At 36.0% G+C, this 27,094-nt stretch overlaps 4 protein-coding genes across 17 annotated transcripts; 1 reads left to right on the forward strand and 3 right to left on the reverse strand.

Moving 5' to 3' along the window:
* Window positions 1-41: 41 nt before the first annotated feature.
* LOC136339032 (ATP-dependent helicase brm-like) lies at window positions 42-26,899 on the forward strand. 12 transcript variants are annotated; one of them, XM_066281941.1, is made up of 28 exons: window positions 43-233; window positions 1,157-1,394; window positions 1,705-2,094; window positions 14,450-14,738; window positions 14,790-14,870; window positions 17,315-17,492; window positions 17,546-17,672; window positions 18,019-18,201; window positions 18,972-19,096; window positions 19,160-19,627; window positions 19,786-19,960; window positions 20,013-20,232; window positions 20,585-20,779; window positions 20,834-20,990; window positions 21,343-21,520; window positions 21,727-21,969; window positions 22,092-22,258; window positions 22,410-22,598; window positions 22,656-22,796; window positions 22,854-23,043; window positions 23,096-23,326; window positions 23,621-23,812; window positions 24,000-24,107; window positions 24,162-24,256; window positions 24,465-24,572; window positions 24,687-24,813; window positions 24,868-25,035; window positions 25,104-26,899. In XM_066281941.1, exons 2-28 carry the CDS (start codon window positions 1,164-1,166, stop codon window positions 25,257-25,259), a joined length of 5,112 nt encoding a protein of 1,703 aa, XP_066138038.1. In that variant the 5' UTR covers window positions 43-233; window positions 1,157-1,163; the 3' UTR covers window positions 25,260-26,899. The 12 variants fall into 12 exon arrangements, with proteins under 12 accessions (XP_066138048.1, XP_066138038.1, XP_066138043.1 ...); XM_066281946.1 differs by having other exon boundaries at window positions 25,108-26,899; XM_066281943.1 differs by having other exon boundaries at window positions 23,621-23,809.
* LOC136339042 (uncharacterized) lies at window positions 2,397-4,449 on the reverse strand. The gene is made up of 6 exons (XM_066281985.1): window positions 4,269-4,449; window positions 4,083-4,213; window positions 3,780-4,033; window positions 3,608-3,716; window positions 3,398-3,549; window positions 2,397-3,347 (listed from the first exon to the last, which is right to left on the reverse strand). The coding sequence occupies exons 1-6, from the start codon at window positions 4,332-4,334 to the stop codon at window positions 3,208-3,210; spliced, it is 852 nt and encodes a 283-aa protein (XP_066138082.1). The 5' UTR covers window positions 4,335-4,449; the 3' UTR covers window positions 2,397-3,207.
* Window positions 4,638-7,157, reverse strand: LOC136339041 (uncharacterized). Its single transcript, XM_066281983.1, has 6 exons — window positions 6,995-7,157; window positions 6,811-6,941; window positions 5,872-6,134; window positions 5,590-5,698; window positions 5,382-5,533; window positions 4,638-4,913 (listed from the first exon to the last, which is right to left on the reverse strand). Exons 1-6 carry the CDS (start codon window positions 7,061-7,063, stop codon window positions 4,774-4,776), a joined length of 864 nt encoding a protein of 287 aa, XP_066138080.1. The 5' UTR covers window positions 7,064-7,157; the 3' UTR covers window positions 4,638-4,773.
* On the reverse strand, window positions 7,939-17,418 carry LOC136339038 (uncharacterized). Of its 3 annotated transcripts, none has more exons than XM_066281971.1 (11): window positions 17,301-17,418; window positions 12,680-12,752; window positions 12,487-12,617; window positions 12,161-12,423; window positions 12,003-12,111; window positions 11,794-11,945; window positions 10,986-11,020; window positions 9,186-9,316; window positions 8,527-8,789; window positions 8,361-8,469; window positions 7,939-8,302 (listed from the first exon to the last, which is right to left on the reverse strand). In XM_066281971.1, the coding sequence occupies exons 2-11, from the start codon at window positions 12,743-12,745 to the stop codon at window positions 7,984-7,986; spliced, it is 1,578 nt and encodes a 525-aa protein (XP_066138068.1). In that variant the 5' UTR covers window positions 12,746-12,752; window positions 17,301-17,418; the 3' UTR covers window positions 7,939-7,983. The 3 variants fall into 3 exon arrangements, with proteins under 3 accessions (XP_066138068.1, XP_066138067.1, XP_066138066.1); XM_066281970.1 differs by lacking the exon at window positions 17,301-17,418 and adding an exon at window positions 13,960-14,008; XM_066281969.1 differs by lacking the exon at window positions 17,301-17,418 and adding an exon at window positions 14,144-14,276 and having other exon boundaries at window positions 7,969-8,302.
* Window positions 26,900-27,094: the final 195 nt, after the last annotated feature.

The following is a 27,094-nucleotide window of genomic DNA, read 5'->3' on the forward strand; positions in this document are numbered from 1 at the left end:
GAACAAGAGAGAACAGTGATGAAAATTTAAAAAATAATAAACAAAAAATGGATATTGAAATTGAAAATGGCGCATATTAAAATAAATATTTCATATATAAAAAAAATTCAAATTAATAGATTTTTACCGAAACTAAAGAGTTTAAAGTCGTCAATAATCGCATTTTAATAATAATAATAATAATTGCGAGTTATGAAATTTTTGGGATTCGTAGTTACACAAAAATTTAAAAGGTAAGTAAGCTGTTAATAAATTATTGATTAAATTGTTATTGTTGTCCTGGGCAAATATGAAAAAACTGTATCAAATGCCTCAACACCTTTGTTAATTTGTTTTTAACTTGTAATAAGTAAATTAATTTTGCTGCATAAATTTTAGTGTTTTCCAATTCAATGCATCATCTGTTGTACTCTTCTTTGTACATCCAACTCAATTGCCAAATCAAAAACTCAAATTGAAGTGTTGTCGCTAAGTCTTAGCTTTAACACTGTTATTTTTAATTTAAATAGATATAGTTACCTTTATTCTAAAAATTGATCCTATATAAGTGGGCCTGAAACTGCTATTGTATAGTGACTTAGGAGATCTATTGTGCCTCAATGTCCATTATTGTTTATCTAGTCAACTTTGCTTTCTAAGGAAGATTTGTATATCTTTTGTGTACATCAGAGAAAATCTACTCAGAAGTTTGAAAAACAATCTTCAAATTTAAAGTGGTATTCATGAGCCTAGTATAACAAAAACAATTTATTCCTTTCTACCAAGGTGTTGTTTTATTGTACTCAGCTAAAGAAGGAGTATCAAATAAGCCACTTACATACAGGATGGTCTATTTATAAAATCACAAGTTTATATGAGTATTGAAAAAATGCTATTTATCGACTTGCCATTTGAATTTTTGTTTTGTCTTTTGTCAGAGTTGAGATAAAGCACAATGCCAGAATGGAAGATTTTTTTAAAACGCCCTGCATTACTAAAATGAGTCAACTTAACTGTAGAACTATGATACCATAAAAGTTCACTAAGAAGTCAAAAAAAAAAACCTTATAACTCTATCGAAAAGGCGTTTGCTGTAGCAAGGTTATTTGATACAAGGTTATTCGTCTACAACATTTTGCTCCTAGTTTTTACAATTACCATGTCATCTTTACTCTAGATAAGTCATGACGAGTCCATCTCCCCAAAGTAGCCCAATGCCTCCACCACAAACGCCAAGCCCTATGGGACCGCCAACTCAGCAAAGCCCTGCTCCACCACATTCACCCCATAGCCCTTACCAGCCTCCTCCAATGGGAGGACACATGAACCCTCCACCACATGCAGTGGGCCCATCTTTGCATCAACCACATTTACCAGCAACAAGTCAGGCTGGACATCCTCCACCTCATATGCAGGTGAATATTGGTAACTGAATTTGAAATTAGACCTGACTTTTCTACGGGTTATGGCAACAGAACAGACGAGAACTGCTTTAAACATTCAAGTACCAATTTTGAGTTGTTACAAGCTATTTTATGATCCGGGTACGTATAAGCGTCCCGGGTACCGCTGGTTTATTTATTCTATTTTAAGGTGAAAAGATGAAATCTAATAGCATTTTGTTAAGTTTAGTTTTTTAGTTTAGTTTAATTGCTTTATAAATGAACTTTTTTAAAGCCTGATAAGTTAAATTGATCAAATTCTCATCCAAAGTTTCCGTTTTAGCAGGCGCACCCAGGAATGTCTCAACACCCAACACATCAACAACCACCATCGCATGGTCCTCCTCCACAACAACATAATATGCCTCAATATGGAATGGCTCCTCATGTTCAGAGCCATAACATGCATCCTCCACCACATCACCAGGGGCAGCCCCAAGGGCATCATATGGGCAATTTGGGTCCTCCACCGCCGACATCTCATCCTATGCATTCACCAGGAGCCCCGTCACCGGTCCCCCAAAGTCATTCAAATATACCGCACGGTCAAAGTCAAGGTCACCAACAACAAATGGGACATCACATGGGACTGCCTCAAGGGCATCCGCCAGGACCTGGTGGAGGTTCGCATCAGTATCCACAACCTGGTGGTAGTCATGTTCCCCATAGAGAGGTAAGTACTCTTGCTCATATTGTGTCATACAGGTTATACAAAGGGGTCTGAATACAGTCGAAGTAACTACTATTGGTTTGGGAATATTTCAGATCGAGAATATAATTCTGTAATTTTACAGATTATATTAGTGTCGAATTATTTGGGACGAGCTCGGAATTATAAAATGCAAATCCCGGGACTTTCGAGATTAAAACTGTAATTTTTTAAATCGAATTTGGAGGAATATCGCAATACAGTGTGTCCAAGCTTAGGGCGTTTAAAGCCGTCTATGTATTGCTTAGGAGAATAAAAAGACTCTCTTCAAAAAATATATTTTATTAAAATGCAGAAAATTTATAATAGTTATGATTGATGAAAGCTCATACACAAATATTGTTTAAAAACCAGTGTGGAAAGACATTTTCTGTAAAAATTAGAAACATGTCACAGGTACTTTCAGGTTAGTTCTGGTTAAGCCATCACGTCCGCCATTATGTTTTACAGGTAATACTCGTAAAATGGCACCTGATCTTGTGAAACAATGTCAGAATGTTTAAGGTTGAATAGACATTGGCTGAAGTATTAAGCTCACTAATTCAATTGTCACTATCCATTATTTCTTCAAAAGAAAAAAAACCTGTGTTCCATGGTGAGCCAAATTGTTTTGTAAATTGGAATAATATATACAGGGTGTCCAACAGTGTATTTAACAAAAACTCTGCGATTATTATTATTGGTGGTGGGAAAATATTAAATACTAATTTATATTCTTAAGTTACAGAGAAGGATTAAGAGTATAAAGTAAAATTGCTGGCATATATACAGGGTTGCTAAAAAAAAATGGTGTTCCTAAATTCTTATTATTATTTTTTAATGACATGTTCTCATTATTTTTATCTTCATATGCTCTGTGCGGGTGATTCTGCACAATTACTCTAAAGCTTATTCCATACCTAGATATGTGATCGTAAGTAATACTTAAATATCAGATGGTTAAGTTGATGGATACAATCAACTTTATAAAGTACGCGTTATAGTCAGCATAGATTCTAGTAGCAAACTAGTAAACTCTCACAAATTTTGTTCTCCCTGTTCCCAGATTCAAATAATAAATAAAATAAAATATGCATATCAAGGTGTAAATATTTTATTACTCTTTACACTAGTTTGCATTTCAATATCGGCTTCACGTTCGATCTCCAAATACTGGTCGGCCAACTCCTTAGTTGACGTTGCCAAAAAGTTTGGTTTCAAGAGATCAAAAGCTTTTCCTGAAATTTTTAATTTTTGTTTTGTTTAATTTTCCCTCTTGTTGTCTTACCAGATGAGTCCACCACATATCCTCCAGCTTCTCTAACTATTAAGGTCCCGGCTGCAGCGTCCCAGGTATACAATCCGTCACACTGGTAGGCGTCTGTTCTCCCACAGGCAACATAACATAACCCTAAAGCTGCAGATCCCAAACATCTGAAACTAAAATTGCAGGCTCAAAACAATATATTTTTTTTAAAAACGGTATTTGTTTCCTTGCCTCATTATTTTGGATATCAAATGTTTCAATCTGAACATGTAAAGATTGTAAAAATAGTCTCCAACTCTGGCCATACTGACTTCATAATTGAAAAAAGATTGAGTGTGGTCTGAAAGCAAAAGCTGGTAGAAAATCTTCCGGTACTTCCAAAACTCTTCTAATGTAGACAAACCTTTTTGGGTACTAACAAATATTCGCTCTCCGTTTAAATAAGCACCCTGCCCTTTAATTGCAGTGAACAGCTCATCCATATAAGGATTATATACTATACCAAATACTTGCTCTTTGTTGATAGTCATTCCCACAGATATACAGGAGAGTCGCAATTTTTTTATGAAGTTTTCGGTACCATCTATAGGATCGATTATCCATGTTGGGTCATCGGTGAGACTGATGTCTTCGGTGGTAGATTCTTCACCTATAAATCTTCACTTTGGGGTCAATCCGTGCTTCGCTGCTACCTGCTTTTACTCACTGGTGCTCGGGATACGTTCCTTTGATCTTATTGTTAAGCAGATTTTCTATTTTTGAGTCGAATGCAGTAACCCAATCCCAATCAACGCCGTTCTTAGTTTCGCCTTTGATGTTTTTAGCCTCTAAGAGAATCTAGAATTATTTTTGATGTGTCCATAATATGTACAATATATGCTAGTCGTAATACCTTTCCTGCATGCAACACTGCCGGTAGAATGAAATTGAAATATTCGTTTGTTTTTTCAGCAGTCATCGTTCTTGACAGGTTTTCTAGCTTCACTTTCAACTACTCACTAACAATAAAGCTGTTTAGTATCAGATAGCAAGTAATACCCAAGAAACCTTGATTGGGTTTCTGCGCTTCTGCACGACACCTACTTTTATACTTAAATTAAGCATATAACGAGTGATTCTGTCTGACTGATCCAAGGTTAGTGCGAAACAATTATTATCGCTATATATTTAAAGTGCTTTCGTCAGAAACGCATTTGTGGTTAAAAAATTGCTCCCTATTTAATTTTTTCTTAGTTCTATGCTCAAGGATTTAGATAGAACGTTTAATAGTTACTTTCTTTATTACATTTTAGGTATTTATGTAAATATAAGAAGTTAATAAACAAGTGTTATTTGAATGAAAACTTATTAACATTCAAAATATTATCACAATTTGCACAAGGTTTAATGTTTTATTTTCATGGCACAATTCCTTTTTTCTGTCTAATTGCATTGATTTGCTCCTCGTCTGCTTCCCTTTCCACTTTCATGTACTGATCGGAAAGTTCTCTGGTTGCTGCACCCAAGAAATTAGGATCCATAAGGTCGAATTCTTTTCCTATAAATATCATCTTTTTTTTCATTGCGATAAATCATACTTTTAACCAAGCATAATGAATGGCGCATATCGTGTGGCGTATCACATCGTCCCAATTTAATCTAGTTTGTTTATTGTGGCATTGTGCTAGATTTTTGGATTCGTTTTTGTTTCAGAGATTGAAAATTAATTTTTTTCGTTCGAGTAATAAAAAAGTGCAAAAAGCAGCATTCTTTCCATTGTAATGCATTGAGAACTGTTGAGATTCGGATGATACATACCTTCGAGCGCTATATCAAATATTATTAGATTTTTAAAATAAAGAAAATTCAATATACCCTATGTAGTTACTCCTCCCCAGTAACCTTTTGAGAAACTGCAGGAATTTAAAAATCAATTCTTTATGATCGATGTTAAAAATAAAATCCATTTCCCCTTTGCAATATTAGTTTTGTTGCAATTGTTATTATCGCTTTGTCGATATTTTACCTGATGAGTCAGTAACATATCCTCCAGCCTCAGTCACTATCAAAGTGCCAGCAGCTGCATCCCATGGGTACAAACCGTCACATTGATATACATCAGTTTTGCCGCAAGCTACATAACAAAGCCCTAAAACGGCACAACCCAATGAACGGAACCTAAAAAGAAACTCACCTTTCGTACCTAATTTGTTTTTAAACTTTTCTTCACTTACCCTTGAATAATCTTTATTAAGTGTTTGAATCGGTACAAGTATAAATTGTAAAAATACTCGTTCCTCCTTGCTATACTAATTTCATAGTTCATCACTGATTTTTGTATCTCTAAAACAGTTGTAATTATGCGGTGTATAATAAGTTTTTTACGTGACATGGTTATGCTTATTTAATGATAATTAACCAGAATTAATGAATTTAAAGTTTGCATATTGACCATGTAAACATTAAACATTATTCTTTTGAGATACTGCGAATTTACGGGTACTGTAAGTTTTTACCTTTGCATCCACTCGTCTGAATCCGTTTCCCATTCAAATAAGCTCCCTCTTCTTTGATAGCTGTAAATAACTCGTTGGTATATGGATTATAAACGACTCCTAAGACTTGTTCCTTATTGATGGTAAGCCCCACTGAGATACACGTTATATGCATGTTTCTCACAAAATTGGCAGTTCCGTCAATTGGATCTATGATCCAAGTGGGATGATCGGTCAGTTTAAGTACAGTGTTATCCCTTTCGGTCTCTTCTTCTCCAATATGCCTAATTAAAGGATTTTGCAGTGTGTATAACGTTCGCACCTTGTGTACAGGATGTCCAAAATAAAGCAAATGCTGTGAGGGTTGTGAAAACGTTAAAAGATTCAATTCAACTCAAATTAAACGTGACGAAGAGAAAGCTACACATATTTGTAGTTTTCAAAATATTGTTTTGAAAGTAAAAGCAAATGTTACTTGAAACTCTATTTGGAGCATACTGTATAAATAGAGTGGGAATTTTTAGTAGTTCCTAACAATGGGATCTTCTAAAAATTCGGAAAATCCCCTAATTTAAGCCAATCAAAAAATACTTAAAATTGCTTATTTTCTATTGGTCAAAAATCTCGATATGTCCTCTCGAAATTGTTAATTCTAGGTGGGTAGTTAAAAATGTAAAAAAAAATCAGTGTTGAGCCTGTCGAATTAATTAAAAATTTTATTAAATGCCGTTAAAACCACTCAGTCGCGGATCTAAAACAAATCCCGTAGGGGTTTTCGTAAGATATGAGGTTCGGTTCAGCAGAACCAACCATGGAAAAATGCTTGAAAATGGGAAAAATTGTGGCTGAACTGGCCCAGCCCTAGTGTTTGTAGTTGACCCTTAAAATATTCTAATGATGGGCAGGTAAATGCCAAAAAGTTCCGATTAAGTTCAGTCCCTGTGTAAGGTTTTTACTTACTTATGATGCGGATATCGTTCCTTTATTTTGTGGATGAGGACTGCTTCGACTTTTCTGTCGTATATTGTGACCAAGTCCCATATTTTGTCTTGTTTAAACTCAGTTTCAATTTCATCGGCGTTGGTTAAAATCTGAAAAAAGGCATTGAATCTCCGATTTTTAATACAAGTTGTGCTATATTTACTTTTCCAGCCTGCAACACCAACGGAACTATAAACTCGTAGTATTCATGAACTTGTTCTTTCAAAGTCATGTTTCTTCAATACTGAAAAACAAAAAATATTCCGTTTTTGCTAATGTAGGAAACTGGTTTGGATAGTAATCTGATTCGAGTTCCTTTTTAAATAGAAGCAAGCATATTAAGTCTTATTTAATTTAATTAAGTATATACATATACACATATGTATATGTAGGTGACGAATTTGTGCTGCTGCAATATTCAAACATGATATTCAATGGATTTAGGAAAATTTCAAATAAAAAAAAGGTCGTGCGAATTTATTTAGTCGGGTTACGTGTTATCTGTTGTAAATAGCAGCAGTGCCCGATGTACGGTCGGGCAGATTGGCGTTCTGCTTGGAAGCTCACTCACTCCTAGACCCGCCTCTGACTGTGAGATAAAGTTTATTAGGAAAACATGGATTTGAAGCCAATAAAACCTAGGGCAACCGCATGATAATTATCTTGCGGTAAAAATCAACTAACAATCCAAATAGAGAGAAAAATGCGAAAAATTGCTGGATCATAAAATGCCGTTATAGGCCAATGATTTAATGCATACAGTTGTGCTATAGGTGTTTCGTATAATCGGTAAAAAAAAATTTTCATTAGACTAAAAAAAAGGTGATCTTTGGCAACTTTGAGATGATAACCAGAACCAAAAGAGGAAGGGGAGATGTAATTTTGGCAAATTGTGAGCGGGTCCGAGTCCACATAAATTTACGTTGTATCAAAACACAGTTGCCCCTATATCCGCCACTGTTAAAAACGAATAAAGATAAATAAAGCCATGTGTTTTTAAGGATTAATAAAAATAAGGCCATCAGTTTATTTGCGTATTGTCTGAGAGCCGCTTATTGACTTCACTGTTTGGTGAAATTAATAAAATAAAACGACCATTTAAATATTTTTATTTGTAATAATACTGGTAATTCCGATAATTCCACAAATGCATTATTTCGCTTTTTGTCCGTTAAATTTGCATTCGTCCACTATAAACTTGATCTCCTTGTTGTTATATAGCAGGCTATCGGCCATTCTTTCTATCTTCATAAATTCCCCAGCTAAAACCTCGGTGGCCGTGGCGAGAAAGTTGGGTTTCATTAAATCGAACTCCTTTCCGGAAGTGTCTGTGATGAACCCTCCGGCTTCTCTAACTATCAAACTACCAGCTGCAGCATCCCATGGAAACAATCCATCGCACTGATAAGCATCAACTCTTCCACAAGCCACGTAGCATAATCCTAAAGCTGCCGATCCATACGTACGAATTCTACAATGACGTTTTAAGTGTTTACATTCGAAGCTGCTATTAGCAGAGCCGTTTTTACCCTGAGATTTTGCTGATAATGTAGTGCAGCCTGTTCAAGTACAAATCCCTCAGGTGCTCATTTTGAATCGCCAGGGAAAGCTCATAATCGAACAGACACTTCTTCAACTCTACAATGTCCTTATTTATTCTAATCTAGAGGTAAATAATAATTACCCTTATCGTACCAGTTTCTCCACTAGTGTAAACGCGGCGTCCATTCAAGAATGCCCCTTTGCCCTTTACGGCCGTGTAAAGCTCGTTCATGTAAGGATTATACACAATCCCAAGTACTTGTTCTTTGTGGATGGTGAGACCCACCGAGATGCAACTTAAGGGCATTGATTTGACGAAGTTCGCCGTTCCGTCTATGGGATCGATGATCCAGGTGGGACGGTCTGTGAGGGTTGCGATGTTTTTTTTGGCTGATGACTCCTCCTCACCTATAAATCTGGAAGTTGCAACGATATTAAATGCATTGAATTAACAGGTGGGATTTAAGTTCAATTTCAGTCGTGGAAGCGAAGAAGCTTATCGATTTCATACTCCAGAAAAAATTTAATTTGAGAGAGTTTGAAAACGGTCCCAGTGTGACCACCCTGTACGTAGTCGCGATAAATTATTTGTTAATGGCATGTGTTACAATTGTGACGTGGTAACTAACACTTATAAATGGTGAGCTAGGACATGTGACACGTTTAATGAAAGTTACTTTAATAATGAATACCCCCGTAAAACGTTGGTGAATTTCGTGAAATTCAACGTATATGGAAGCGTGTCAAAGATTCGGAATATGATATATCTACCAGAACGTGACATGAATTACTTCAATTATGTTTATACGTACTTGTGGTCTGTATATTCCTGCTTGAGCTTGTCAATAAGCAGATCTTCAATTCTCCTGTCGTACATGGTGACCAAGTCCCATGAGTTTCCATTTTTGGTCTCGATGTTTATATCGTCTGCAGTTAACAATTCCTTAAAGTCGAAATATGAAAATTAATTACTAGTTTTGAAAATGTTATGGCTTGCTTGAAATTCTATTCAAATTAGATATATCCACGTATAAATTAGCACAAATCCACTAGCAGAATATTACATTATAGCTTTGGTTATTAACCCCGCTAGGGCTGTTCGCTCTTGAAATTGTAAGGGAAATTATGTTTTTTAGTATTTTTGAGAATAATCAGAATTAAAATGTGCGTTTCACAATCTCTTACGGTGTACGGTATGTGCGTTCGTATTGCAGAACATGTGTTCGAGGAAGAATCAACTTCTCTAGAACTCTCAGTGCCCCATTAAGACTAAGACAATGTGGTAAGAGAATATATATTTTGACACTCGTGTAAATATGTCCAAATCTTCTTATTTCACAAACACTCATACTTAAAGACCTTTCCTCTGGATCACACCTCGGCTTACCTTCCCCGATGCCAGAACTAGAGGCAAGACGAAATCCATGTAACTCTGAATCTCACTCTCGGTCATTTTTCAAACACTTATTATCCGCCTAAGATCGGTCTAATGAACGATTGACAGTATTCTAAAAATTAGATTTTTCCGGCAAAGCACATTAACGAAATAGTAATAAGGAGAGAGAAACAGTAATTAATTCCAGAGCTATTAACGAAGCCAGCATTTTATACGGAAAAGATCCGTGTATCGCCTGTCTATTGTTGAAGGCGATTTTTTTTAGGCACATTGTTATTCATGGGGGTTTCCTTTCTACTACCGTCTATTGCCATAGTTTTTTTTCCATAAATTATTAACTTGACTAATTGTCTTAAAAAAAATGCTTGAAAATTGCACATTTGAAAACGTATTAAGACATACATGCTGTAACATATTAATATTGATACATAAAATAAAGGTTACGCAAGTGATTAAGGTCATTTTTAGGAGTAGTTTTCGGAAAAAAATTGCAGCAGATTTGATTGAATATTGATTAGCAACAGGTGACCATTGAATTAAAGTGTCACAGTAGGCGGTCGACCCTAACCGTAGGACATTGATTAAGCCATTTATCATCTACCATCACACATCTAACATTGACAATAGGTAACTGACGAGTTTATTCAAGAGATGTCTTTGATACATATCAGCATTTCCTATTTCTCGTTAACACAGTCAAATGCCTTTGTGAGATCACAAAATATACCGCATAGACCTCGTTGTTCTTTCAGCGAGGATAGCTCTTGAATTGGGCACAAAAGGCATCATATTGCAGAATCGCTGCGCTCGCCCAGCAAATTCCCGCTTGTTACGCAAAACTACCCATTTCCTAACTGATTATGTAGTGAGTAGGTACTTTCGTCCTCAACGAAAAACAACAAATATGTGCATTTGATTAGACGTTGTTGCACAAATATATATTTTTGATTTGCTTTTATAAGAATTCTTAAGTTTGGCGGGTAAACTATTTCGGCATCTCCTTAGGTTTTGCGGAGGTAGGCGCGACGCTGGAACGTTTACCATTCATCACTCTCGTGTTCAAAACGCTTTTTTTGGGATTCATAATTTATTCATATTGCCTTTATAGTTTTTAAATCTATGCAGGGGCCTTAATTAGAACTAAATTAAGCTAATTTTCACTGGCACTCCTGTTTATCGCAGCTATCCTTCCGCCCAGCTCAGGCGTAGCACTCACCAAGAAGTTGGGCTGCATGACATCGAATGCCTCGCCTGGAAAGGAATTATTCAAACACCTTTAAGTCAGCTTTGGTTTCAAAGGGCGCTTTATTATACTGTTTCGCAATCATAAAGGGGTCCATTATAGTCTTAGTTCAATAAAATAGGTGAATTTATTGTGATTGATTTCCGATATTTTTAATTTGTTTTTTTTTATGTTACACATACTTGATATGTAATTTACTTAAATTTGCGTTGAATATCTTACAAAAAGATTCCAATAAATTTATAATATGTAATTGAAATTGGTCATGCAGCGTTGCGTGAACACACTTGTTGACATAAGTCTTAAATCTAGCGCAACACCTGCAGTATTTTGCATCATTCGCATTACTTTCAATTTTATTGTTAGTCCTCAGACAATGATAATAAAACCATTATTTGGGCAAATATATTTTTTTAACTCAGTATTAGACAAGGATTATTCTCCAAACAAGTCATCTTCAGACATTGTGAGTGAAAAAAAAGTATCCATTGTTACTGTAGGTGGTAAAGAAAATGAAGGTCATTATTTCGGAGAAATTCATGCCTTTCTGTTTGATTTAGAACAGTGCAAAAGTTAAAGCAACGTTAAACAGCTGTAGTTTCAGGACACATACTACTTCAAGGCAATTAACTGGTAAAAGTTCTAGTTGTGTTATCATTGTCTTAATAAGGACCAATACAAAAATATCTAAAAACTTGTTTTTTTTTATTTTTTGAGAGAGTTTACGTTTTTGAGAAATATTCATTATTCTCTAGATTTTAATTGCAGAACCCATTTTTACCTGACGATTCCATCACAGATCCCCCTGCTTCCTTCACAATTATGGTCCCAGCAGCGGCGTCCCAAGGATGTAAACCATCACATTGGTAGACATCCAGTTTCCCTGAAGCCACATAACACTGACTGAGAATCGGACATCCAAAGCACCTTACCCTAAATATTTTCCAAATGTATGTATATGTTTCATGTATTTTCAAGTTTGTATCTTACGCAAGAACTTCGTTCATTAGTACGTTCAGTCTTGACATAATCAACTTGTGGTATTGAGTGGACCTGGATGCCGCTCCGATTTCATAACACAGTACAGCTTCTTTCGGATCTGTAACATTTCTAATAAATTTGATCAGAAATCTAATGTTTCGTTCTACCTGTGATATTACTGCACCGAATTGGTTCTCCATTCAAGAAAGCCCTGTGGCCTTTTAAAGCCGAATAAAATTCATTGAGATATGGTATGTTCACCACTCCTAATATTTGTTCTTTGTTTATGGTTAAGCCCACGGAAATGCCACTCATGGGTATTTTACGCGAAAAGTTAGTAGTTCCGTCCACGGGATCTATAATCCATGTGGGATCATTGGTGAGGGTTGTTTTTGTGTTGGCTACTTCAGAGGCTTCTTCTCCAATGAACCTAAGTGTTCATGCAATGTCTTAGAGCTGCCCTCATGCTCAGGAATAATTGCTAGAAACTCACTTATGATTGGGATATTTGGCCCTAATTTTGCTAACCAACAGTGCCTCTATGTTTTTGTCATACTTAGTCACCAGCTCGTGGGCAGACTTCTTTTCTACTGCTATAGCTTCATTTTTGGACTGCAAGAAGTACTGTAATGGGAATGAGTATTGTTAGATATAGTTTCTGCTATTGCAAAGTCATTAAATACTACCTCACCGGCATCCCTGACTTCCTTTAAAATAAAGGTGTAATAGTCTTGTAACTCATCAGAAGTCATAGTAATACTGAAAGCAATAAATCAAACGCAAAATCAATATTACGATTCTCAACTTAAATAATAAACGATCTGGTGTAAAGTCAATAGTCTTGTGGGAAATACAGGGGAAATATTTATTGAGACTCAGTATAGGGATCTTCGTAACCAACAGAGTTCGAAAGTTGGTTAAATGGACAGTTTCAGGGGAGTAGTTTAAATTTTCGCAATTGCCTGTTTTGAGAATGCTGTAACTTAAACTAGGAACCAAATTCTCACCCTAAACACTATCAGTCATGCATTGCTTGGTAGTTTTGCAAATAGTTCGAAAATGGTGGCAAGAACTGAACAGATACAAGAGACAAGAAAGTTTCTAAATTGAACAGGATATTGAAATATTGACAAATAAGCGAACATCGATTTGCGATAGAAAAAGTTTGGTATAAAAAAAGGGGCTTGACCTTAGACAAAATGTCACCCTTTAGATTTAGTTCAAAATCTAAGAAGTCTGTTTTTCTAAACCCCAAAGGAGTTGCAAAATTTTCAAATTTCCATATAATAACTCTAAAATTAAAGACAAAAAGGTGATTGAACTTTAAAAACCAGTGTAGCCTTAAGGTTTTGAGAACTAAGAATATAATTAGCTGCCCCTGGGTTTCTTTGTGCTCAGAGAATCTGTAGTTAAGGGATTGGAATACTTTTTCGGACACTCTGTATAAGACAGTAATACAATATTACGCTCTAATTAATGTGGCAATGTGACAAAAAAAACAAATTTTAGACATGTTTTGTCGGTTCTGTGTACTTACACTTACGACTTCGTAACGATTTTATATGAGTATAAATATTATTATCTGTGTAAATAAATCGTTTCACGTGAGTATCAAGTATTTCCGCAGTGAATCCAACGATAGGAGTGAAATAAAAAAGAAGTTTTATTTTCTATTTTTTCTCTCTGTCTTTTAGTTTCTATAAAAGTTTTGCAACTCGTTAGTGGGTTGTGGAAAATCATTCTATTTTTTATGCCAAAATTTCGAACATTTAACTTAAACCTTACGTGAGAAAAAAGCAAAATATGAGAAAAATTATGAAACTTTGCCACCCTATATGTCGACACTGGTACTTTTTGACCATGGGTGTGCTAGCATTGTTGCATATTTTGCAGAATACTATCACCCTCTGTGTATATCTCCATAATGATATGTTACGTTGTATATTACAAATTTATTTCACCGTACTTGGGTTAAACACTTAACATCAAGACATGGAATTCCAACGACAGTACGAACCAGTAGAAATTACCTATTATAGTGATGAATAAGTACCGAGATAACTATTTAAATTGTTTTTTTTTTATAAGCGAAAACGGGTTATCGCGTTTGTTTTTAGATAAGGCAAAAAGGAAAATTAGTTGCTACTTACGCAATTGGTCTCACAATATAATTTGTTTTTAAAAATTATCGATTCTCCGTCGTTTTATTTACAATACGGTTGCTTGTTAATAGTGCAGTTTTATAGGTCTAAATCCATCATATGTATTAATTACTGAAGTAACTGTGCGCTTAGTCGAACATATACACTTGTGTCAAATTCACTCGGTTAAATCGAGACCGTCCCTTTAATGCTTCCATGCGACTGATAACGTTTCATACTATAAAAACATGGTGAGATAAACGCTACTTATTTCTAACATTACAAATCTGTGAAGAATATTGTAATATCTTGCAGAGTTCACCCTCTCCAGGACCTCCGCCACATCCCCCACAAGGACACCCGAATCAACCGCACCCACAGCAGGGTCACCCTCCTCCCACTCAAGGCCATCAGCTATCTAATCACCCTCCCCAAGGACAGCCTCATCAAATGCAAGGCCATCCCGGACCGCCGCCACATCAAGGACACCCAATGCAAGGTCGCTCTTCTCCTCAGAGTCAGGGTCATCTAATATCGCCTCAATCACAGGGACAAATGCACCCTCCTCCGCCACACTTGTCACCGCAAGGCCATCCTCAGCAAGGTATTCATTTCGAAGTCCTAATTCAGTGACGTTTATGGAATTTGAGTTTAGGGATGCCTCCTCAAACCCATCAATCCATTCAGGGGCACGCTCCCCAAGGACACCCGTCCCCTAATCATCGCACGTCCCCAGGTAAATCTACTTATGTTTTTTGCAATTCGACTAGTTATGCCAGTTTCCTTGTTGTCCCCGAAACAGTTGTAGCACTGTTGAAGGTGTCCATTACTTAAATAAGTATTCAAGGGTAACACTGGTCAATAACAAGAATTATTTTTTTGTAACATAAAGCTGAATAGTATTTTGTAGTAGAATAGATCCTTATAAATCAGAAAATGACCAAAAAAAGCTGTAATGTGTAAGGTTTCCTTGTTTTATTATACAAAGCGCATGTACTACAAGGGTACCATTTATATATTTAAAAAATTATTTTACAAAGAGTTTTATCCTATATATCGACTATATTTATATATATTTAATGTTTTTCGTGTGGAGTATTGTGGTAACACCTAAGAAAAAGCAAAAATCAAACGCATTTATTTGGAAGACCATAATTCCATTTATTCCTTATATGGGGAGTCACATCTTCCCTATTTAAAAACTAACAGTAGTCACCCATCAAGGCTGGATCCCATCATCCTTGGTGCCGAATTTCCATTGTCTCGATATCTTGATGAAACCTTTCGCCCTGGTAATCGCTGACAGCTCCCAAATTCCAAGGAAAAAAAGGTAAATGAGAATGGAGAAAGTGAACTTTCAAGGACTCTCTCATCAGTTAGTTCTTCCTAACTGGAATTCATATTGCAGCCTAAAAATCCCCTCACTACACTTACAAACGAGTTCCAAGCTCCAAGTTCTCGAGCTTTTCTACAAAGTTCACATCGTTTAGTAATTTTCTAATTTGTGGCGCAATAAAAATGTCTTCTTTTAATTTCGCGTCACTTAACTGGGGAAAGACTTGCCTTAGGCATTTAAATCCTTCACCCTCTTTATTCATGGCCTTCATAAAGTTCTTCATCTGCCCAAGTTTAATGTGAAGAGGAGGTAACAGGATATTTTTGGGTCTGCAAGAGGCACATATTTAACATTTTGAGTTCCTGGTTGAAATTCACTCTTTTCTGGCCAAATTTTTTTTACTTAATGTTTATTTACTGCGCGACTGTCTCACAAACACAGAAAACAACAATACTTTGCAAATTCTCCTTGAAGTCCCATCCAAATCGCTATAACTTTTAAATGTCTAAATATCTGCCTTTTGTACCGGTTGTAGTTTATTTTATCTAAAAGTGTGCGCATACTTCCATGGGTTTCTATCATTGTCACTGAATGGACAACTGCTATAGATGGATTTTAACATTCCATTATATAAAAACACAGCTTTTAAACTATACTTTGAACAGTCTAGGAATAAACGCCACTCGTTAGGGGAATGCTGGATATCGAGTTCCTCCATTGGACAATCTGTATCGGTACATATACGTAAATAATTTTCCATATTGTAAAATGCAGAAAACGTAGCATTTCTTTTCCTAAAAATTGTCTTTTTTGTTTCCTTAGCTTGTAAATTTTACTTCTTAAGACGGGTAACAAGGAGTTGTTACTGTTGCTTTGATAACCCCAAATCTCGTGGTAAATCATTTAATTCACGTTGAACAATAAAATGTGGCTCGCTGGAACTGGGACCTGAATTAAAGGCGGGTCGATACATTGTTCTTGGGAGCTGCCCGATGATGCGTTATCTCCATTATCTCCCAAACCAATATCTTGCGAATCTAAAGGCGGAGTCAGTACTCGTAAGTCTTCATTGTCAGGAACAGGTCTTGTGGCAAGAGGCAAATTCAGATATTGAATCTTCCGGTTTGTTTTTTGGAATAACCTTAATTTATCATGCAACAATAACAATCATTAAAATGATTAGTAGGTTCTCGGCATACCATTGGAACTGCAAAAGGCATACTCTTCCTCTTCACTTTTATCCATTGCACTAGTGATATACTACAGCTTACACAGAACATATGCAGAGTTCAATGCTCTTCTTGATTTCCAATTCCAAAATATATGGAATGGGCATTTTTCACATTTTCTGAATATGGCCTGGCTTGAGATTTCACAAGAAATTCTTCACAAATATAGCAAAACTTGTTAGGAGATGATTTGCAACTGCGGAACGTTTGATTCGACATTCTCGTCGTTGAAAAAACGGTCTTAACTACACAAAACCACTCAGTTTGAAATTCAAAGGAAGACTAAATAAAAAAACAAATTTTATGTTTAAACGCCTTAATTTTAAGTATATTTTGGTTTTAAAATACCCCTTTTTTAACACCCCCCCCCCCCCCCCCCCCCCCGACCCTGTAAAAGTTACTACCTGCCGATATAAAAGGGTACACCGAGGCTACTAAAAAGTGGCGCTTATTAGGGCTCTATGAGTATTTTTTTTAATTATCAGAAAGGTATTAGCATTGCAAAAATAACGGTCTGAACTGTGTTACAAAACTTGGGCCAGCCGTTGTAATTTGTTAACTAAAGGCCCAGGATAGTTGTCGTGCTGTGATATGTGAATACCTTTATGAATTTAGGGCCGCCGCAAGGTCAACCCCATCAGGGACAAGAGAATTTAAGAGCTCTGCAGTCTGCGATTGACTCCATGGACGAGAAAGGGATGCAGGAGGATCCGCGATATTCACAGCTTCTAGCGCTAAGAGCGAGAGCCAACGGGAACGCGGCTTTGTCACAGATTCAAATGACTCAATTAAGGTTGTCCTAAAGCTTATTAAGCTGATTGTGGTTTTAAGATATATTATTGTTAGGAATCAGATTATGGCTTATCGGTACTTGGCGAGAAACCAACCGATTCCACAACAAATTGTGATGGCTCTTCAAGGAAAGCGGTCTGATGGCTCGCCATTGCAATCGTCCACACCACCGCCAGGCCAGGTACTGTTAGTCGCTTTTAGAATCATGTAGTACTAAAGCCTAGTGGACTGAATTTTTAGTAGACTAGAAATTGCAGCTCATAGTAGCTAAAGTATAAAAGATTGCTATGCTTTCGAGATAAATAATGCTCGGTAGTGATTGTGATTTATGGAAGATGCAATTACCAATAATTTAGTAGAGGTGGTAGCAATAGTGAAGTAATACCATATAAAAAAGTCAAGTAACCTGAAATTTTGGGCTGAATTGAAAACACTTAACAGGAAATGTCTAGCTTTGCATGGCTGGCTTTCAGTGGACGCTCAAAAGACCTCTTAGAAGTGTGTCTAAATTGACGGGGCTGTCATAGGACGGCTCAAGAGACCCAAACATGGAGGGCGCCGTCCAAGATATGTCGGGGCCACTGCCGATGCCGCCCTCACCTGTTCAGTCTATGAGGCCGCCTTCCATGCCCCATCCTCATGGGCCACCACCGGCTCCACCAGGGGCATATATACATCCAGGTCATGTTCCGCCTGGGCAAGTTTGTCAGGTACTAATTCTACATGAATTGAGTAATTAATTATTTCAGATAATAATTTTTTTTTCTTTTCAATTTTATATCTGAAATAAATGTTTTGATATATTACTAATCTACGGACCAAATCGAGCGAACCATTTAAATTTTTTTTGTGGATTTGAAAATTTTGTTTTTTCTTTAACGCAGCATTAAATATTGGCACTTTCGGCATCAATTGGGAGAATCGATTGGATTTGTGTGTTAAATGACTCTTTAGGTTAGCAAAGGGTAGTTGGATTGGTAACTATCATTGATATTTCGTAATCGATGTAAAACAAAACATTCGTTATTTAAAGAAAGGTTGCACTATTATACGGAGTGATTCACGGTAGTTGGCCTATTAATGTAGTAAAGAATTAAAAAAACGGCCTCAAATCTGGTATTTGGCCGAAGCATATTTAGAATTGTCTTGAAATTTTAAGTATATTTCGGGCATTACAAAATATTCAAATTTTTAGTTTCATTCACTGTTTTGGAGATAATAACATTCGAAATTTGACGCTTTTTGCAACTTCAGGAGTTGCGCCTACAACAAACGGTTTGAGTTGTAAGGAAATCCCAACATTCCAAATATAAAATTTATGTTATGATAAGGTGTTAAATATACAAGATTTATTGCGTTAAATTATGTCTAGCTGAGCACTGAAAGCATAGCAATGTTTAAAATTAAATCTACGCCAGGTAGACTCAATTCAGGATAACAATTTTGTATTTATTGAGAATGCATGCCTCATACATTCTAGCCCTATAAACAACAGCAACCCCGACCTACCGGCACCATACTCCATCCGAAACAGGCAAGAATAACCACTGTTCCTAAACCTGTAGGCCTCGATCCCATAATGCTTTTGCAAGAGAGGGAAAATAGGTAAAATTCTCTTTACTACACAACATATGGTGGCTTAAAAAAATCTCTTTCTGACTTACTAAGGGTTGCAGCCAGAATTGCAGTTCGCATGGAACAATTGACTAACTTGCCCTCCGATATGTCTGAAGAATTGCGTATTCAGGCACAAATTGAGCTGAGAGCTTTGCGTTGTCTCAACTTTCAGAGGCAGTTACGAACTGAAATCATAGCCTGTACTAGGAGGGACACTACCTTGGAAACAGCAGTAAATATGAAAGCTTACAAAAGGACAAAGAGACAGGGTCTTCGGGAAGCCCGAGCTACTGAAAAGTTAGAGAAACAACAGAAATTAGAGGCGGAGCGCAAGAGGCGACAGAAGCATCAAGAGTTCTTGAATTCAGTTCTCCAACACGGAAAAGATTTTAAGGATTTTCACAGAAATCATCAGGCGAGAATTGGGAAACTTAATAAAGCCATTTTGAATTATCACGCTAATGCTGAGAGGGAGCAGAAGAAGGAGCAGGAGAGGATCGAAAAGGAACGTATGAGAAGGTATGTTTGGCACTGCACTACATAAACTGACATCTCAATGAGTATTAAGGAATTGCAAAGCGTTACTCCCAAATTATTGCTGATTCTGGAAAGGTGAATCTTGGAAGTTTCACTTCCAGGAAGCAATGTGCATAGTTCTATCGCATTTTTTTCTTCAGACTGATGGCAGAAGATGAAGAAGGTTATAGAAAGCTGATCGACCAAAAGAAGGATAAACGATTGGCGTTTTTGCTGTCCCAAACCGATGAGTATATAGCGAGTTTAACCGAGATGGTCAAACAGCACAAAATCGAGCAACGGAAAAAGCAACATGAAGAAGAACGACGTAAAAAGGTGGGGATTGAGTTTAATTAAATTAAATTACAGGTGATGGATGGTATTTTAGCGCAAACTGAAACGTTTGGCTGCAGAAGGGGTACTCATCCCTGGCGACGATGGCAGCCAAGATTCCGATAAGCCGATTACGGTAATAGAACTCGCCACGGGTAAGAAGATAGCTGGAGACGGTGCTCCGTTGATGAGCCAACTACAGGCCTGGCTACAGCAGAACCCTGGATGGGAAATTGCTGATACTGACGACGAAGAGGATGATGAAGGCGAAGGAGGTATTAAACAAGGTTTAATACTTATCAATTACGGGATATCCCATATTTGTAGGAAATAATTATAGCATCTCCCATGATTAAGCATACTCAATTGAACCAACATTCCTCATTTAAAAGTATTAACCTAATTTACCCACATCAAAATGTTAATAAACGAATAAAAACGATGGTAAGGTGGCACACTTAAACACTTAAATTTTGTTTTTCACTGCGAATTTGCATAAAGTTAATCAATTCTTTATCTTATATCATTACAATAATAGGAAGGCTAATTCATTAAGTTTGTAACATCCTCTACGTATTTTCATATTTGTTTATATGCGTAAACGAAGGTCAAAATCTTTTTATTTAGACAACGAAGAACCTAAAACCGAAGAAGACAAAGCCAAGGCTTTGATTAAGAAAGCAAAAGTAGAGGACGATGAATATCATAAAAAAATCGGCGAGGAACAGAGTTACTATGGCATAGCTCATACGGTCCATGAAATCGTCACTGAGCAGGCGTCAATTATGATAAACGGGTTGCTCAAGGAGTATCAGGTTAAAGGTTTGTATAAGGGCATGTAAGACCATCAAGTGTAAATAGAATAAAACGTTTCAGGTTTGGAGTGGCTTGTTTCCCTTTACAATAACAATTTAAATGGGATTCTGGCGGACGAGATGGGTCTAGGGAAAACAATTCAAACCATCGGATTAGTAACTTATTTGATGGAGAAGAAAAAAGTTAATGGACCATTTTTGATTATCGTCCCATTATCGTAAGTTACGCGAAACATATAAGATTTGCCTGGCATGTAGTGCTTAAGAAATAGAAAGTTGAAATTGATGTGGTTTTATTCGTAATCAAATGAAAATAACACTTACTGTTTATGGCTGGACATTGAAGGGTTGTCCCACTTTTACCTGCCAAACTATGACTCAGATTGCTTTAAGATTTTTCGAATAAATCCCACATTCATGAGCTATTATAATATATATGATCAGAAACTTGCTTTTCCACAATTATTTATAGGTTCATCCTCATACACAGAATTGTCCCAAATAATACACCGTTTCATTAAAACGTTTTTGATTGGCCATAAATATCACTGACTTTATTTTAATTTCAAGAACATTGTCAAATTGGGTACTGGAATTCGAGAAATGGGCACCTTCTGTGATTGTGGTTTCATATAAAGGATCGCCAGGTGGACGCAGACAAATACAAGGCCAGATGAGATCCACCAAGTTTAATGTTTTACTGACCACTTACGAGTATGTTATCAAGGATAAAGGAGTTTTAGCTAAAGTAAGATAAACATTTTTGCGCGTACACATTTAAAAAGTAGCATCAATGTGTTCAAAATTAAGTTTTACGCAGATAGTAAACAATTTTGGAAATATATTAAAATTTTCTACAACACACTGAAGGAAAAAATGGGTCAGAAATTGACTACTAAAAAGAGTTTTATTTAATTATATATATGATTATTTTAATTCCTATATCAATTTCAGCTTCAATGGAAATATATGATAATTGACGAAGGACATAGGATGAAAAACCACCATTGCAAACTTACTCAAGTGTTAAATACCCACTATATGGCGCCTCATCGATTGCTTCTGACCGGGACACCATTGCAAAACAAATTACCGGAATTATGGGCTTTGCTCAATTTCTTATTGCCATCGATTTTTAAGAGTTGTTCTACATTCGAGCAATGGTTTAATGCGCCTTTTGCCACAACAGGTGAAAAGGTAGGTTTACGTCTAATAAAGGGCTTCAGTTCTACTATTATTAATTTTTCTGCTGACTCTTTTTAAGAGGCCCTTTGTAGTTTATTTTGGCATTTATTAATGCAAAGCAAATACATTTTTAGGTCGAGTTGAATGAAGAAGAAACAATTTTGATCATTCGACGTTTGCACAAAGTATTGCGACCGTTTCTTTTGCGCAGACTTAAAAAGGAAGTCGAATCGCAGTTGCCGGATAAGGTTGAATATATTATAAAATGTGATATGTCAGGCCTGCAACGAGTATTATACAGGTAAGAATAACTTGTCAATATTGCTTCACAAATCCTTTCAACGACTATTGCTTTCTCTCTAAAATCGGAAGGCCCTAAATTCTGTGTAAATTTCGGAACATTTACATTTTTTACAAAATTTTAATGCTGGCCGACAAATTACATTTTTCAGGCACATGCAAGGTAAGGGTGTCCTTCTCACTGACGGCTCCGAAAGAGGCAACAAAGGAAAAGGCGGAGCTAAAGCGTTAATGAACACCATCGTTCAATTAAGAAAGTTGTGCAATCATCCTTTTATGTTCCAGCACATTGAAGAGAAGTGGTGTGACCATGTGGGGATTGCTGGAGGAGTCATATCTGGGTAGGAACATTGTCACTGTCAGTCCAATTTGAAATGATTAATTTGGAAAAAATTTAGCCCGGATATTTATCGCGCCTCTGGCAAATTTGAGCTGCTTGATAGAATTTTGCCTAAACTAAAACCCACAAATCACAGAGTTCTGTTGTTCTGTCAAATGACGCAGCTGATGACAATTATGGAGGACTATCTCACTTATAGGTGCTTAATTTCCATCATACAATATAATAATATTACATATTTCTGGAATGATTTTAGAGGTTTCGCTTATTTGCGCTTAGACGGTACCACCAAAGCGGAGGATAGAGGGGAGTTACTAAAAAAATTTAATGCAAGAAACAGCGAATATTTCATATTTCTGCTATCCACAAGAGCTGGCGGTCTAGGTCTTAATTTGCAGAGCGCTGATACCGTAATTATTTTTGATTCGGACTGGAATCCGCATCAGGTAAACTTGAAAAATACTACCTCTATCTCGATAATGGAATAATAAAATTTAGGATTTGCAAGCCCAAGATAGAGCTCATCGTATCGGGCAACAAAACGAAGTGAGAGTACTGCGTTTAATGACGGTTAACTCAGTTGAGGAGCGTATTTTAGCTGCCGCAAGATATAAATTGAACATGGACGAAAAGGTTATTCAGGCTGGAATGTTTGATCAGAAATCTACGGGGACAGAAAGACAGCAGTTTTTGCAGACGATTTTGCATCAGGATGGTGATGACGAGGAGGTATACGATGAAATTGTTTTTCCCCACTTAAGACATCTTCCTTTCCATTTACCATGCCGTCAAAATGTTAAGTCAGGCTATACAAAAAATTAACTACAGGGTGTTTCATCACTTTTAATTATAAAAAAATCTGATTCTTACCAACAAATAGAAAAGTTAGTGGGCAAATAAAATATGTTGCAGTATATTGTAATTCACGGGAAAAGATTCCATAAAAAAATCTAAATATTTTTTTGTATTATTTTTATTTATAGTTTCACTTTTCAGTTTTGAAAACTTTTCCTGTTTATTTAGGAAGAAAATGAGGTTCCTGATGACGAAACCGTCAACCAGATGGTAGCTCGATCGGTGGAAGAATTCGAACTTTTTCAAAAACTTGACCTAGAAAGGCGAAGAGAAGAAGCGAAGTTGGGAACAGCTCGCAAACCTCGTCTTATTGAAGAGACGGAGTTACCTGAGTGGCTCGTTAAGGAAGATGATGAGGTAGTCGTATTATTTGCTTTAAATCTTAATTTTACATATTTATTGCATAGCATAAAATTGAGCAATTTTCCTAACGTCCTCGTTTCTCATTTTGAAGGTATTTAATTAGTTGACATATTCGGCACCAAAAGTCTTGCAAAGAATTTTGGAGATGGGTAAATTTCTATTGATTTTTATCGCATTCCTATAGGTCGATCCATGGAATTACGAAGATACCGATGTGATTATGGGTAGAGGAACTCGACAAAGAAAAGAAGTTGACTACACGGACAGTTTGACTGAAAAGGAGTGGATGAAGGTATGTTCATATTTCAAGTCCAAATATAATAATTTCTCTTTTAAAATAATGTAGGCCATAGATGAATCAGAAGATGATGAAGATGAGGAGGAAGAAGAACCCAAAAAAAGAAAGAGGGGAAAGAGGCGTAAACGTGAAGATTCTGACAGGTACCTTTGGTTTGCAGTGTCCACCTAGATCTTATCATTTATGGTTTTATTTATGTAAGCTGTAAAACGTATTGATACGATGCTACATTATTATATTATAGTAGTGTCATATAAGTCTGGGTGTTGGCAAAAACATACGTTTTTTTTTTTTTAATATTTGGGTGTTACCATACTTTTTTGATACCCTTTTAATTAAATTAATTTAAAGCGATCCAGGACCGAGCGTGAAAAAGAAAAAAGGAAAGCCTTCGGAAGAAAGTCGGCTTAAGAAGCAAATGAAGAAACTGATGACTGTAGTAACCAAATATACTGACAGGTAATTAAAACGTAGTTTTTGCATTTCAGTAACACATTAACAAACTTTCCGAGGTGATCACTTGTACGACTTTAAATATCGTAACTTAATATCGACATCTTTATGTGTTTATAGCGACGGTCGCTTGTTGAGTGAACCTTTCATGAAGCTGCCCCCAAGAAAAGACTACCCAGATTATTACGAAGTAATTAAGAAACCCATTGATATTTTAAGAATTATGACACGTATAGAAGATGGAAAGGTAAATTTCAACGTGAGAATTAAATTTAAATTGAGTACTAAGTCAAAACTCTAGTACACAGAAATGGCTGACTTAGAACGTGACTTTATGCTATTGTGCCAAAATGCGCAAATTTACAACGAAGAAGCCTCGCTGATACACGAAGACAGCATCGTTCTGCAGTCAGTTTTTACTAATGCCAAAGCAAGATTGGAGACTGATGGCGATGAAAAGCAACAAGAGGTAGATTGTCTTCGTAGAATGAAACTTTACTAATATATTTTTTACTTGATTACATTGTGTTTTATAAGGCAGACGACAAATCCGACACATCGACTAGCAAATCGGAGGCAGATGCCACCGTTAAAATGAAAATTAAGTTGGGAAAAGGTAAGAAATCGTCGTCTTCAAAACGTAGAAAGAACGTTCGAAAATACGGTTCTGAAGACGAAGAAAACGACAATTAAATATTAAATTAGTATTTTCGGCAATTATAACGCTCTTTTTTTGTTGACGTGAAACTAATAACCGTCAAAATTTGGGGATTTAAAAATAATTGGAAATTTAGAGCAACCAAAACTAGAAACAGTTTTTAGCTAACGATATATCTTTCTGCTCTTTCTCGATCTAAATGTTGTTCGAAATTTGGGGTAGGAATAGGTATTTAATGTTTTTTATGTATAGCAAGGAACTCTGCTTGGCAATATTACTGGCTGTTTCAGTTGTTTTCATTAGAGAATTAGTGAAAATTCTACCCGTCATTATAACTAAAGATAAATTATTTTAATGGAAAACAACTGCGCATAAACGCCTTCAATGCCATCTACAAATCGAATATACCGAGGGTGACTTTAAGATTTGGTTAAAGAACTATTAAAAACCTTGTAATTTCAATTTAAAATCGCATTTGCAATAACAACTTTGACTTAAGTATAAATTAGTATACTGAAACAAATCTATCATATGCGGATAATAAGCTATGTCCTTGATAATTTCCTATTAGTACTTACGTTTGGTGCCATGAAATGGATGTGATTATTTTATAAGTTGTTGCTCAATTTTTCACTCGCTTTATGTCGACGAATAATAACAATTTTCAATCACAGTACCTAGTGCTTATACCGTTTTATGAAAACTTTTAACAATATTATAAAACCTGTTTTCTAAGGTAAGCATTCAAAATAACTTTAGAGTTTTGCAGTTAAAGAGTGGTAATAATACTCTTAAACTACAATAAGGTGCAATAATCGTTTCGCGCTTTACGAGCCATTTCTGAAAGTGCTCAACCCTGTGAATTGCAAATTCAAAAAGCTTTTTATACTATAAACACGATTATTATACTGGAAGTACGTATAATAATTTTATTTCTTCTTGCTGCGGTTTTGAGTAAGGGCAGCCAATTTCCATCTAAGTATAAAGTTGTAAAAAACAAATTTAATGATGAACTAGTGTGCGAGATGTTCCAATGGAAAGTATTCTAACGTACAGGTACTTACCTAATACAGGTGGGTAAAAACAAAAAGGCATCCAGTTTATTTCATTTAAAACGAGCCACCCCATATAATTCAGTTTAGGTTGACTTTGAAGCGAAATGTTGATACGTATTTTGTTATGGTACGTAAATATTACTTTTTCTCAAAAGCTGTCGAAAAAAAAAAACGTTAAAATGATACTGAATTCTTTAGGATCTAAAAGTGTTTCGTTTTTAAGTGTTTGATTCCAGCCAACATTTTATAGTACCTATTAATAGTTGTTGATTAACATATTTTCATGCCTAACTTTTTTGGAACGTCATTTTATCCACTCTTGAGAACATTTTTATCCGAAAACCAGAATAAACGCATGCTCAAGCAGTAAAATCTTTAATTTTAAGTGAAACGTGCAATATAATGGAATCGAGAAAGAAAAACTGAAGTAATTTGCAATGAGGACGTTAAAAACTTTCAGAATTGGTTTGTGTTTATTTTTATACTATTAGTTTTAGTGAAAAGTTACTTGGATGGTTTTTAAAGACCAGACCGACTTATTTGGCTGTTATAATTGGGTTTAGCTCGATGTTTGTTGTAGTAGAATAGTGGTGTTTTATCCTATTAAATTTTCAACATCTCGTAAGAGTATTTCGTTCCTAATCCCACTCCTGATACTACTGCTGCTGAATCACACTTCGATCACTAAAAATTGAATTTTCTTGAAGAGCAGTGACATTATGTAGCAGCAGCAGCTATATTACACACATTGATTGTTAATGAATATTATGAATACTTCTTTATGAACCTGTTTTCTCGGTCTCTGTTTACGATTT

This window comes from Euwallacea fornicatus, chromosome 5 (assembly GCF_040115645.1).
Source record: "Euwallacea fornicatus isolate EFF26 chromosome 5, ASM4011564v1, whole genome shotgun sequence".
Lineage (NCBI taxonomy): Eukaryota > Metazoa > Arthropoda > Insecta > Coleoptera > Curculionidae > Euwallacea > Euwallacea fornicatus.